Source organism: Solanum verrucosum, unplaced genomic scaffold (assembly GCF_900185275.1).
Source record: "Solanum verrucosum unplaced genomic scaffold, falcon-dt-bn FXZP01000176.1, whole genome shotgun sequence".
Lineage (NCBI taxonomy): Eukaryota > Viridiplantae > Streptophyta > Magnoliopsida > Solanales > Solanaceae > Solanum > Solanum verrucosum.
In genome coordinates, this window is record NW_026020412.1 from 3,168,285 (window position 1) to 3,183,340 (window position 15,056).

The 15,056-nt window shown below is 39.3% G+C and overlaps 1 protein-coding gene across 1 annotated transcript; it reads left to right on the forward strand.

Moving 5' to 3' along the window:
- Positions 1–13,527: 13,527 nt before the first annotated feature.
- On the forward strand, positions 13,528–14,538 carry LOC125840687 (uncharacterized). The gene has a single exon (XM_049519650.1). The coding sequence runs from the start codon at positions 13,528–13,530 to the stop codon at positions 14,536–14,538; it is 1,011 nt and encodes a 336-aa protein (XP_049375607.1).
- Positions 14,539–15,056: the final 518 nt, after the last annotated feature.

The following is a 15,056-nucleotide window of genomic DNA, read 5'->3' on the forward strand; positions in this document are numbered from 1 at the left end:
CCACATTTTAAAATCTGATTGGGCCTCCTGGAATCAAAGCAACCAAGTAGAATTGGGTTGTGGCCCAATTTTGTGCTAAAGCAAGTTGTGTATACATAGTTGTATACTGATGTACACGGGTTGTATATCGAATGTATACAACCTTCTTTCGAGCTTCTTGACCTGTATTTTCAGATTTTTTTGTACTCCGGTGTTCGATGTCTTGGACTTGTATATTGTATTTTCTGACTGTATACTAGTGTATATGACATGTACATCAACATTTTTTCAGGTTTTCAGACTTGAAGATTCAATTTCCAGCCTTGTATTGCCTTCAACCTGTTCATTATTGCTTCTGATTGACTCAATAAAAGATTGTTAGGCCTCCATGACCCAACGAGAAAGATGCAAGGAGAGGGAAGAAGTCCATGAGGGCTCGGGAAGGTTTCACATGCAAACAAAATGATAAAAGATTAGCATACAACCCAACCAAAATGACCGGAGAAAAGGATATGCTAAATTATACAAAGGAAAAAAATGAAATAAATATACTAGCATATAATCCAAACCAAAAGAAATCATAAAGGGGCAAGTTGGAAGTTTTAACGAGATGGCTAAAAAACACAATGATCAAATTTAAGCCAATGAATCAACATTGTTGGTGACAACAAATGCATATGGATAGTAAGAACAACAAGAATAAAAAAACAAGGTCTTTATTACACACCTAAGTAATTTAAAAAATAAAAATAACACAACATGGATGCAGCCAGTTGAGCATGGAACATATGTCTTGGATATTATGTACTTAAGATCATTTTGAGGAAGACATATAGTGATGAACAAATAATGCCTAAAGTAGAATAGAGACATGAAAAAAACTTAAGCAATAGTGAACATCAACTCAAACTTAACACAAATTTTCTTTTTAAATCAAAATTTAAATTACAATCTTCACACACTAAGGTTTGGAGCATGCATCTAAAAAATGAGAATACTGACTGATTTAAGAAAAAGACCTTCACATTAACCAGTTAAGATTCTACATTTTAATTCAAATGTTGTACTAACAGTAGTAAACCAAAGTGAGACTTGATGAAGGACCGTTCATAAGCATAAAGTAAGTTATGCTCTTCACAACAAGGATGGGATACACTAAAATCACCATATCAACTTGGAACTACACTTCAACATTTATATCTAAAATTGACTACAAACTTCTAGTGATGCTTGAAATTTTTTTGAGGCCATCCTAAAATTTCTGTCTCAGTTAGATGTCTTGGAGTATCCCGAACTGTTGATGTATGACTTGTAGAATTTTTGAGACCCTCTCAAAAAATTTTGTCCCAATTGCAACTCTCAATGTATCTTCACTCTCGACTTGTTGGAGAGATCTACTTCTTGAGAATTTTTGAGTCCCTCTCAAAAATTTTGTCCTAGTTTCTATTGTAAAGGAAATATAAATCTTATGGGAGATATGACCGAGCCATTGTGGAGCCTACATATCCCGTTGAGTCAGGAATCAGGTCAAACGTAGTTCCTCCTTCGAGGGCTAACAGAAATTAAAAAAATTGATAAGGAAACGATCGAGGCCGACACAGGCCGCCTACATATCTCATTTTGGAGAATTCAGGTCAAACGTAGTTCAAGTACAAAAGGGAAATATTGAAAATATATGAAGGGGTGACCGAAGCCGACATAGGCTGCCTACGTATCTCATTCTTGAGAATTCATGTCAGACGTAGTTCATTACAATAGATAATTTTCTAACTACAGAACAATAGACGATTACAAACAAACGATGCGATTACAGGGAAAGAAATAAAAGAAACACTGAATCTTCAAAATATAATAGCTCTTGATAGCATGTGTCGATTGGCAACTTGAGATGAATGTATATGTTCAACCACGACATGTGATCAAACAAATGCATCAATGTATTTTCTAAGTAAACTATTGAGTTCTCTTTTCCAAATTTCTCTCAGATTGACCATGATTCTGACTTCTTTGACACAGTCATCCTTTTCTAGATTTATAGTTTATGTCTCATCCAGATTCGACTTACCCTGAGTCTCGAACTATTTTAAATCTTTGACAAGGTGTTTGAATATCATGATCTCATTGTCGTACTCTTCAATCTCATCTTCATTTACCTCATTTTTGTTCATTCAGCTTATGACATGACATGATATTTATAGGTTTTAAGAAAAATATATTTACTGAAACAAAAATTTAGACGGCTAGAAAGAAAAATTAAAGCAAGCAAAATAAATTTTCGCAATAAAAAAGGCTTTCATTGAAAATAAGGAAATACGAACTTTGGCCATGGCCATGACCATGAGCCATTTTGCCTTTTTCAAAACATTATGAGGGAAATTAAAACATAATCAAGTAAAATGACATAAAAGGTGGGTTTCGGGCCTCATTCAGACTACCACCGATTTTAGAAACAACATAAGATTCATCTTTGTCTATCAAAATGAGTGAGGAATCAAGAGCGGAGTGGAAGTCTTATTAAGAACTTGCTCCATTGGCTCGACATCTTGTATGCCTAGTGTCTCGATCATCCTCTTGGGCGCAACATCACCTTCTTCCAAAAGATTTCCAATTCCTTCTCCAAGACCATCATCATTAGCATATTCCTCTACTAGAAAGTATTGGCATAAATGAGGCAAAGACTTTGGTGGAACATGATTAATCCCCTTCTTGTTTTGACCCTCTCTTGACACTAAAGCAAAAGCTAGATGGGGTGTCATTCTCGTAAAATTGAGTTTCTCACTTATGCTCGGAGAAGCTACAACTTTCTCAACGTTGTTAGGACCAGCCGAAACTATCAACTTTACCATGCACCACTCATCCTCCTTCTCTATCATATTGATAGTAACACCTCCATGGTTTTGCATAGGATTACTGTTGACGCTAGGTACAATGGCCTTAACCACTTTCTGGTCGATCAAGTTCTGGATCATGTACTTTAAATTAATACAGTCTTCAATATCATGTCCAACATTGTTGGAATGATATGCACACCTTTGATCAGCTTGGTAAAATCTTGAGCTAGTATCGACTGGCTTGGGCTTGACCGTATGAATAATACATGTCGCACTCAATCGCTCAAACAACTCCGTCCGGATTTCAATGAGAGGAGTAAAATTTTGAGCAGGTTTCTTTATCAAGACGTGGATGAGAAGGATCATAATGGCCTTGTTGAGGTGGAGGCATTTGGCGATAGTTTCGAGCATTTTGATGGAGAGGTGCTTGAGACTTTCGGTCAATCATATTAATGGTGAATCCTCCACGATTTAACATGAATCACCATTGTCATTGGAAGTGACAATTTGAATGGTGACAATTCTTTGATCAATCAGTCTTGAATTTTATGCTTCAAGTTGATGCAATCCTCAGTGGTATGTCCAGCACCTCCTGAATGGTAGGCATAATGAAGATCGGGTCTGTAAAGTCTGGAATTGACATTGACATTTTTGGATCAATTGTTCGTATTAGACCAGCCACTTTCAATCTCTCAAAGAGTTGGGTTCGACTTTCAACCAAAGAAGTAAAGACTCGAGAAGGTTTCTTCAAAAACTCCTGACAAGAAAGATTGTAATTATTTCATGAAAATGAAGGTACTTGGCGGTAACTGAGAGGATTTTGGCGAGTAGGTGTTTGTGTTTGGAAATTTTGGTATTGTGGAGCTTGGTAGCTATGAGGGGCATTTGGGTAATTTGGCAATGCATCTTGGTAACTTGATTGAGCATTTGGGTAATTTGGCAATGGAGCTTGGTAATTTTGATGATTTTGTGGTGGAGTTTGGTAATTTGGTTTGATTGGGTAAGGATTTTGTGGAGCTATAGGGTAGGTTTTAAGTGGTAAAGGCTTCGAACATTGAGACCAGCATGCCTCTTTGATTTTTGGCTTGATTCAAATGAGATAGAGAAAACATCTTCCCTTTTCCTCCTCAATGGTCCCGATGATTTATCTTGGGGAGTCATACGTATGATTTTTTCTGGTCTTGAGACCGTCTTCAATAACTTCACCAATTTTGACTATCTCACTGAACTTTCCTCCTAAAATGAACAACATCCTATTGTAGTACTCCGGCTCTTGAATGCGCACGAAGACTTCAATAATCTCTTTCTCAGTCATGGGAGGCCTAACCCTTGCAGCCTCTCTTCTCCAACGGTAAGCATACTCTCGATAGCTTTCAGTAGAATTCTGTTTGATTCTCTCCAAAGAGTATAGATCAAGAATGAATTCTACATTGTAACCAAACCTTTCAATGAAGTCTTTAGCCAAAGCGTTCCAACTTGGCCACTGCTTGATTTCTTTAGAAATAAACCATTCCAAAGCTTCTCTTTTTAGACTTCGACTAATGAGTCGCATTAACAAAGCTTCACCTTTCCCTAATCCCACAAGTTAGTCACAATAAGCCCTTAAATGAGTCAAAGGATTTTCAACTCCACTAAATGTGTCAAATTTTGGTACTTTAAAACCTTCTGGAAGCTCTAAATATGGATGACGACACAAATCTTCATAATTCAGCTCCACAATGTCTGGGGTGTATTGAAAGTCCTTCATTACATTCATAACTTCCTTTCTGATTCTTTGCTCAGCCTTTCCTTTTATGACCTTCCACTCCTTTTCCTTCTTCTCACAATCATCGAGTTCAAAATGTGTGGTAACTGGATGGTATAATTTTGGCAATATTGGAGGATGGAATGCGGTTTTTAGAGGTATAGGTTGAGTAGTAGGTGGGTTTAGGACAATTTGAGTAGGGATTTGATGGACCAGAGGAAAATTTTGGAAAATGTTGGCATTTGGATATTGAGGAGTAGGTAACTTTTGGTGCGAGGAGCTAGAATGATGTGGGTTAGAGTTGGTTAGGTTGATGATGGAGGGTTTTGGATCTGGAGTAAGAAAATTGAGTGGAGGCCTTTCGTTGTCTAGAGTAGGAGTGTTGGCAATGATAGCCGGATTTGTCAAATCTCGGGTCCTATCCATTTCAGCCCTCATTTCAGCAATCTATTGGAACAATTGTGCAATCAACTTGTTCTATTCAACAATGATAGGTCATTCACAGTAATTTCGATCAAATCAGTGTTCTCAATATTGTCAACCACTTTTTCTTTGCCCTTTGCCAAATATTGGTCGAAGAAGGAATCTTTGGGGTCTTTGGACCTTGTGAAGTATGGATGTTCAACCATTTTCTCAACACAGATAAATTTTAAGTACCTGACAATGAAAAACAACTCAAAGGCAAATGTGTTAGTCTGTGTCGATGATAAATAATACAAAATATCACACACATTATTGTAAACACACAAGAGTTGCTTCATTTGAAGATAAACTAGACCACATATAGAAAAGATGGCTAATAGACAGAAATTTGTCTATTTAACTTTGGGATTAGTGACAGAAAGATGACTTGCGTCGAGCCAATTTTTTTTTCTTTTGAATATTTCATTGATTTTCGATTGAGATGAAATTCCAATTTCATTGTAAGAGTTGGAAAAGATAAAATTTCTCAAAATGGGGACTGAGCCTTGAAAGACTGCCTACGTATCTCACGAGGGAGAATTCAGGTCCTAAGTAGTTTGACCCTTGAATCTCTTTCGATTTGAGACGGTGGATCTTTTTCTAATATGAGAGAGTAACATTTGAAAAATGAAGTTTGAATTTTATTGGGAAACTAAAGACTCGTAGAGTATTTGGGACGTACTTTTGATAGTGATTTAATATTTGTGCATAAGGGATTCTAGAAAATTTCTAAAAGAGTAGGCTAAAATATCTTCAAATAGAGCAACATATTCACACAAGCATGTATAACACATAAACAGTTATTACGCGTTCTAAACATATATGTGACCTTTTTATGCCAAGGGTAGGCCTAACCGATTTGAAGAATGTATAACGTCATTTGAAACATTCCATTGCCCTAAAAAGCAAATTTCTACAAGTTTTACGAATAAACTCAATGGAGGTACATAATAGGGGAAAATGGATACAAAATTATCAGTCCCACGCAAGGGTACAATCCTAAACTTTGTGTAACACCCCGTATTCGAAAATAGAGATATCAGATTTCTGGTGTTACAGGTGGCACTCACGGACACCATCCACGGACCGTAGATGGACTCACGATCCGTCCTGCAGGTCCGTGGTTCGTGACAGAAAGCTTCCCCAGAACTCAGTCAGAAAATTTAGCTAAGTCCCGACTCACGGACAGACTCACGGTCCGTAGATCAGACCACGGTCCGTGGTCTGTGTCCGTGGATCGAGACTTCCCTTACCCAGCCTCTGACACAAACTACGGTCGACCAGCACGGACCGTCATTCAATCCACGGTCCAGTGAAGCCTTTTTCGAGGGTCTACTTTGGAGGGTCATATCTCCTACCACACAAATTATTGGGTGGCCAATAACATATCCATAGAAAGCCTTTGAATTAGCTACCTAACGCACTTCGTTTCACCTCATTCGGAGTTCGGAAGAACAAGTTATGCCCATTTTCGTAAAATCTGTACGGCAGGAAAGACAATTTCCCAGTAAGCGTTTTTACTGTTCACCCGCCTCATTTTTTTTTCTAAGTGTTGGACCATTTTTCCAAAGGGCATATGTTATTTCCTATATACCATTAGTTCAATTCCCATCTCTAAAACATTTCCCAAACACCTCTCCCATACTTAGACACATTTTCTCTCAAGTTCTCTCAAGAACCCTAATCCAAAACCTTCCTCAAGATTGAAGAGACTCTTGCTCCAAGTTCCAAGCTTCCATTGAAGACACTCTCAAGACCTTCATAAAAACTCAAGGTATGTGGTGTTGAACTCATGGTTCCTTCCACCCATAGTCCCTAGATTCTATTCTACTCACTAATTCATGGTTTAAGTTAAGATTCATAAATTAGTCTTGTTCTTTGTAATAATTTCCCTGCACATTGAATTTTAAACATGAAAAGTGATTGTTTTGAGCATGTTGTGACTCTAGAACTTGAACCTAAATTTGGAATGGATGTGGAGATTTTCATGTGGTATTGTGTGGTGTTAAAAAGGTGTTGTTGTAAGTTGTTCACTGGTTTGGCTGCATAATTACTACCCTATTTTCCATGCTCTTTGATTCCATTACATGCCTCAAGGTGTTTGACAAAATGTCCAACTATGGAGAATTGATGAATCGATGCTTTAAAGCTTGAGCTATGAGATGTATGGAAATCCAGAGATGTGTTGATGACAAACTAAGCTTGTGTATATGTTCATTCCATACGTGAGATTGCATTAGAGCCTAATGGGAATTTCCTATATAAAGTGTTGCATGACCATGCCCGGTCCGGGGGAAAAGAACCGGACAACCATATGAGAGGTTTATATCTCACCACCTAGGATGCTTGGGGTGTGACCAACATCAACCATGTGAGAGGTTTATATCTCACCACCTAGGATGCTTGGGGTGTGACCAACATCAACCATGTGAGGGGTTTATACCTTGCCACCAGGTTGTCCGGGTGTGAACGGCATCCCCCATCCTAAGTTGGGGTTATAGATTGGTTGGATAATGCATACACATATGATATCTACTATTAGTATAGATTTACTTAAACATGTTTTGACTTCACTTTGATCATGTATCCTCATATTGTTATTCATAATGCCTATGAAACTATTTCTTGTATTTCGATTGTGTCATTGTATATTGTTGTGTTGCACCCCGCATACTTAGTACATTCCAAGTACTAACGCATATTTTGCCTACATGATGTCACCATGTAGGACCAGAGCTACTCTTGATCCTTCTCTCCATTCACGTGGCTAGTACGGTGCTTATCCGAGTTGTTGGTGAGTCCTCAATGATTCGAGGGCTATGTTATGTTTCCTACTCCTATGTTTTGAGACTTTAGCTTGCAATTGTATTTTGACTATGAGAGGAGCCGGTAGTATGTCATGGCCCCGTCCTATCTATGTATGTAGAGGTGTGTGTTAGACAAGTATTTTGTAAATGAGCTTGACTCTTGTTCTATGATGTCATTTTGAAATGGTTTGCCCTTAGTCCCTATTTCCCGTTAATTAATGTTGAATGTACTTCCGCGACCGATGAAGTGTGATGACAAGTTTGAGAGGCTTGTTTGGGGTTCCTTCGGGTTCCTCATTCGCCATGTCACGTCTACGCCCTAGGCTTGGGTCGTGACAACTGTCCAAGAGTATGGGCTCAAGTTTAACCAACTCTCCAGGTATGCTCCTCACATGGTTGCTGATTCCAGGGCTCAGATGAATAAGTTTCTCTATGGAGTGTCAGACTTAGTGAAAACAGAGTGCAGGAATGCTATGTTGTTGGGAGACATGAACATCTCTAGGCTCATGACTCATGCTCAGCAGGTTGAGGGTGATAAGCTTAGGGAACAGGCTAAGGAGACTAAGAAAGTAAGAACAGGTAACTACGAGTATTCCCAACAGAAATCGGGTGGTGGAAACCGCTCGCATTTTCAGCAGAAGTCTTCGACTCCAACCCCTTCATCAGCTAGTGTTCCATCCCCCAGGTTCCGTAATGATCAGAAAGGTAGGGCATCAGGCTCTAAGTCTCAAGGTAGTGTTTTAGGCACCAAAACCTACCCAACTTGCCCGAAATGTAGTAGGAACCATCCGGGCGAGTGCCTTGCAGGTAAGGAAGGATGCTTTGGGTGTGGCCAGTCTGGTCATAGATTGAAGGATTGTCCTTCAAGACAAGGTCAAGGAGGAAATAATGGTAGAGCTCAGTCTACAACTTCAGCAGCACCAGCAGGTCGCCCGACTCAGCAGGGTAACTCTTCTGGTACTGGTGGCGGACAGCGCCAAAATAGGCTTTATGCTCTTCAGGCTCGTCAAGATCAGGAAGATTCTCCTGATGTAGTCACTGGTACGTTACGAGTCTTTGATCTTGATGTTTTATGCTTTATTAGATCCAGGGGCTACTCTTTCTTTTGTAACTCCATACATAGCAGTCCAATTCAGTGTTAGTCCAGAAACTCTTTCAGAACCCTTCTCAGTCTCTACTCCAGTCGGTGACCCAGTTATAGCTAGACGGGTATACAGAAATTGCCCTGTCATAGTCTCTCAGAAAGTCACCTCAGCAAATCTTGTAGAGTTAGAAATGGTAGACTTCGATGTCATTCTAGGTATGGATTGGTTACATTCATGTTATGCCTCAATTGATTGTAGAACTAGGATTGTTCGTTTTCAGTTTCCAGACGAACCAATCCTAGAATGGAAGGGTAGTAGCTTAGCGCCTATGGGTCGATTCATTTCTTACCTTAAGGCTAGAAAGATGATCTCTAAGGGTTATCTCTATCATCTAGTTAGGGTTAAAGATTTTAGTTCCGAAACCCCAACTCTTGAGTCAGTTCCTGTAGTCAGTGAGTTTTCCAGAAGTGTTCCCAGAAGATCTTCCTGGAGTTCCTCCCGAAAGGGAAATAGACTTTGGAATTGATCTCCTTCCAGATACCCAGCCTATCTCTATCCCTCCTTACAGAATGGCTCCAGCTGAGCTTAAGGAATTGAAAGAGCAATTGAAAGACCTTCTAGATAAGGGCTTCATCAGACCCAGTATTTCGCCATGGGGTGCACCAGTGTTGTTCGTGAAGAAGAAAGATGGTTCTCTCAGAATGTGCATTGACTATAGGCAGTTGAACAAGGTCACAATCAAGAATAAGTATCCCATCCCCAGGATTGATGACTTGTTTGACCAACTTCAGGGTGCTAGTCATTTCTCAAAGATAGACCTCAGATCAGGTTATCATCAGCTTAGAGTCAGAGATAGTGACATTCCGAAGACAGCCTTCAGAACTCAGTATGGTCATTACGAATTTATAGTTATGTCATTTGGACTAACCAATGCTCCTGCAGCTTTCATGGATTTGATGAACAGAGTGTTCAAGCAGTACTTGGACTTGTTCGTTATCGTCTTATTGATGATATCCTCATTTACTCTAGGAATGAGAAAGAACATGCGAGTCATTTAAGAGTTGTTCTACAAACTCTCAAAGATCGTCAGTTATTTGCAAAATTTAGTAAGTGTGAGTTTTGGTTACAATCAGCTGCCTTCCTTGGGCATATTGTGTCTAGTGAAGGAATTCGAGTAGATTCCCAGAAGATAGAAGCAGTGAAACAATGGCCCAGACCTACCTCTGCTACAGATATCAGAAGTTTCTTGGGTCTAGCAGGCTATTACAGACGGTTTGTGGAAGGATTTTCATCCATAGCCTCTCCATTGACTAAGTTAACTCAGAAAAAGGTTAAGTTCCAATGGTCAGATGATTGTGAGAAAAGCTTCGCAGAATTGAAAACTAGGTTGACTACAGCTCCTGTCTTGACTCTACCAGAGGGTTCAGATGGTTATGTGATCTATTGTGATGCATCCAGAGTCGGCCTAGGTTGTGTGTTGATGCAGCGAGGTAAGGTTATAGCTTATGCTTCTAGACAACTTAAGGTACATGAGAAGAATTATCTAACTCATGACCTCGAGTTAGCAGCAGTGGTGTTTGCACTTAAGATTTGGAGACACTACTTGTATGGTGTTCATGTAGATGTGTTCACAGACCATAAGAGCCTCCAGTATGTATTCACCCAGAAAGAGTTAAATCTTCGCCAGAGAAGATGGCTAGAGTTCCTCAAAGATTATGATATGAGCGTGCATTACCATCCTGGTAAGGCCAATGTAGTAGCAGATGCCCTTAGTAGACTATCCATGGGTAGTGTAGCACATGTTGAGGAAGAAAGAAAAGAGCTAGCGAAGGATGTTCACAGACTTGCTCGCCTAGGAGTTCGTCTTATGAGCATATCAGATGGTGGTGTAACGGTTCAGAATGGGGCAGAATCTTCTTTGGTAGTAGAGGTTAAGGAAATGCAAGATAGTGATCCAATCTTGCTTGAACTTAAGGGTGCAGTCCACAATCAGAGAGTAGAGGTTTTCTCCCAAGGGGGAGATGGTGTACTTCGCTATCAAGGTAGATTGTGTGTTCCTGATGTGGGTGAATTGAGACAACATATTCTCGCAGAAGCCCACAATTCCAGATATTCTATTCATCCAGGTGCCACTAAGATGTACCGTGATCTACGGGAAGTCTATTGGTGGAATGGTATGAAAGAGATATAGCAGACTTTGTGGCTAAGTGGCCCAATTGCCAGCAAGTAAAGGTAGAACATCAGAAACCAGGAGGTATGACTCAAGAGATTGACATTCCTACTTGGAGGTGGGAAGTGATCAACATGGACTTCATCACAGGTTTACCTCGTACTCGCAGACAACATGACTCCATTTGGGTGATTGTTGATAGGGTTACTAAGTCTTTTCGCTTTTTGGCGGTCAAGACTACAGATTCGGCGGAGGATTACGCCAAGCTTTACATTAATGAGATTGTGAGGTTGCATGGAGTTCCTTTGTCTATCATCTCAGATAGAGGTCCTCAGTTTACATCTCATTTCTGGAAGTCATTTCAGAAAGGTCTTGGTACTCAGGTTAATCTTAGCACAGCATTTCATCCACAGACGGATGGTCAGGCAGAGCGTACCATTCAGACCTTAGAGGACATGTTGAGAGCTTGTGTGATCGACTTCAAGGGTAGTTGGGACGATCACTTTCCTCTTATTGAGTTTGCCTACAACAATAGTTACCATTCCAGCATTCAGATGGCCCCTTATGAGGCATTATATGGGCGTAGATGTAGATCTCCAGTTGGTTGGTTTGAAGTAGGTGAAGCAGCCTTGATAGGACCAGATTCGGTCCTTGATGCTATGGAGAAAGTACAACTCATTAGAGATAGACTTAAGACTGCTCAGAGTCGCCAGAAGTCTTATGCAGATGTGAGAAGAAGGGAACTAGAGTTCCAAGTTGATGATTGGGTTTTCTTGAAAGTGTCACCTATGAAAGGGGTGATGAGATTTGGCAAGAAAGGAAAGCTCAGTCCCAGATATGTAGGCCCTTACCGGATCCTGAAAAGGATTGGTAAAGTGGCTTATGAGTTAGAGTTGCCAGCAGATTTAGCAGCAGTGCATCCAGTCTTTCACATTTCTCTTTTGAAGAAATGTGTGGGTGATCCAGCATCCATAGTGCCATTAGAGAGTGTGGCCGTGAAAGATAGTCTTTCTTATGAGGATGTACCAGTTGAGATTCTCGATCGTCAGGTTAGAAGGTTGAGAAATAAAGAAGTCGCTTCAGTCAAGGTTTTGTGGAGGAGTCAGTCAGTAGAGGGAGCTACTTGGGAAGCAGAAGCAGCCATGAAGTCCAAGTATCCTCACCTCTTTCCTTCCGATCCCATTCCAGCTTGAGGTAATAGTTTCTCTTCAGTTTTTCAGTCATTCATGCGAAAATTCAGTCTTAGAATCATGTTCCTTCAGTTTGTACTTGCATTTTCAGCGTATTTGCATGTCCTTGGAACTCAGTTCAGTCAAAAATTCAGTTCTCAGTGTTCAGTGGTAGGGATTACAGCCCTCTCCCTCCATTTCAGCTAGTTTAGCCTTCATTCGAGGACGAATGGTCCCAAGGGGGAGATAATGTAACACCCCGTATTCAAAATAGACAAAAAATGTAGATTTTGAGAAGTTGCAGGTGCAACTTACGGTCACCATCCACGGACCGTAGGTCAGACCACGGCCCGTGGATGGTGACCGTAAGTTGCACCTGCAACTTCTCAAAATCTGCATTTTTTGTCTATTTTGAATACGGGGTGTTACAAGTGGTGGCGCGCCACCCCATGCCCCTGCCCAGAAACCCGACGAATTTTCCTCTTCGATTTTTGGTCCTAATTCACCTAGAATCAATTGATTTTTTCCAAACTTCCTTAGATTCGTAAACCCAACACAAATAAACGAAACCCACTCAAAATTCCTCAAGAAGAACACTCAAACACAAGATTCTCATCTCAAGAACTCAACAAAACTTCATTGTTAAAGAATGAAAAACAAACCTTCAAGAAACTCAATATACAAAATCTTATGAACGAATTCAATTGGTAAACTCATGATTGGTGTGAGGGTGAACAAACCCAACACTATGAAATCATACATACCTTGAAAGAATCAAATTCTTGGCGTAATCCTTTAAGCTCGCAAGAATCTTGAACGCTTGAAGCTTTTCTCCCTTTTCTCCTCTTGAACTTTTGACCTAACCTTCCAAAAGATTTTAGACTTTAGTGTAAACTAATGTTAATCAAATTTGACCCCTTATTGGGTGAAAAAAATGTGTAGGTCTAGTGGGGGTAAGGAAAAGACCAAAACACCTCTCCTTAAAATGGATGAAATGCCCTAACTAGATAGGATGCACTCTAATGAGCATATCTCCTTCATCCGAACTCAAAATTTAGCAAACTCGGTGGAGATGGAAAGAGGACTCAAATATCTTTCATTTGAATGATATAACAAAAAGGAATAAATACAGTACATTACTCTCTCTATTGTTCTTCTTTTAGTGTGCTAATCTTAGTTTGCTAAGTAATTATTTTATAACACGTTATCAACACAAGTCTCTGCCAGTTCAAATAAAGACTTTGAAAGCCTTGAAGGTATAAATTTTTCTTTCTTAAATAATGTCAAATCTTTCTAAACTTGAATTTCTTGCTTTAGACATATCGGGAAGAGGCTATCTATCATGGGTACTTGATGCAGAAATTCATCTTGATGCGATGGGTCTGGCAGACACCATCCAAGAAAAAAATCAAGCATCGAATCAAAACCATGCTAAGGCAATGATATTTCTCCGTCATCACCTTGATGAGGGTTTAAAAATGGAATATCTCACTGCTAAAGATCCTCTGGTGTTGTGGAATAATTTAAAAGATAGATATGACCACCTGAAGTTAGTCGTCCTTCCACATGCACGTTATGACTGGATTCATTTGAGACTTCAAGATTTTAAATCTATCAGTGAGTATAACTCTTCCATATTTAAAATCATATCACAATTAAAATTATGCGGAGAAAATATCACTGACCATGATATGCTGGAGAAATTTTTTTCCACTTTCCCTGCCTCAAGTATGCTCTTGCAGCAACAATACCGAGAAATGGGATTTAAAAAATATTCAGAATTAATTTCACATGTCCTTGTTGTTGAACAACATAATGACTTACTAATGAAAAATCGTGAAAATCGACCTACTGGTTCTATGCCATTTCATGAAGTAAATACGGGAATTTTTCACCAATCTAAGCGTGGAAAAGGTTGTGGCCCCAGTCGTGGTCGTGGCCGTGGTCGAGGAAGAAATTTCAATCATGGTTATCGTCTTGCACTAAATAATAACCTTCACCACCAGAAGTATAAAAAGAAGGATGAAAAACACGAAGTGGTGCAGAAGAAAAATTCAGACAACAAATGTTATCGATGTGGTGGAAAAGGTCATTGGTTACGTACCTATCGTACGCCAAGGCACCTGGTTGAGATGTATCAAGCTTCCCTGAAGGAGATGAAAAATAACGCAGAAACCAACTTTATCTATGAAGATAAAGTTGAACCCATGCATCTAGATGTAGCAGATTTCTTTGAGAATCCTGAAGGAAAAATAGATCACCTGATAGGTGATGGGTCTGTAATAATGTAAATATATTTTACTTCTGGCGTTTGTATGAACTAGTATGAATATGTTTTCCTAGACTTGTAAATAAATAAAAAGTTGTTTAATGCTTTTTTTTGGTAATAATATTATAATGTTTACTTTGTTTATATCTTTTATCTTGAAGAGTATATGGATACCTCTCAAATTTTGTTTGGATCAATGATCAATCATGAAGATATTTGTGTAATTAATAGTGGAACAACGCATGCCATATTCAAAGATGAGAAATACTTCTCCTACTTCCTTAGAAGAAAAGCAAATGTTACTACAATTTCTGGTAATTCGAACTTAATAGAAGGCTCCGGAAGAGTTACTATATTTCTTCCTAAGGGGACAAAACTTGTTATAGAAGATGCATTGTTCCCTTTTAAATCCCCAAGAAACCTATTAAGTTTTAAAGATATTCGCCGAAATGGATATCATTTTGAGACAATAAATGAAATGAATGTTGAATACCTTGGTATTACCAAGATTGTCTCAGACCAGAAATATGTGTTGGAGAA

Coding starts and splice junctions, on each gene's coding strand:
- LOC125840687 (XM_049519650.1), top strand. CDS start 13,528: ATGTCAAATCTTTCTAAACTTGAATTTCTTGCTTTAGACATATCGGGA.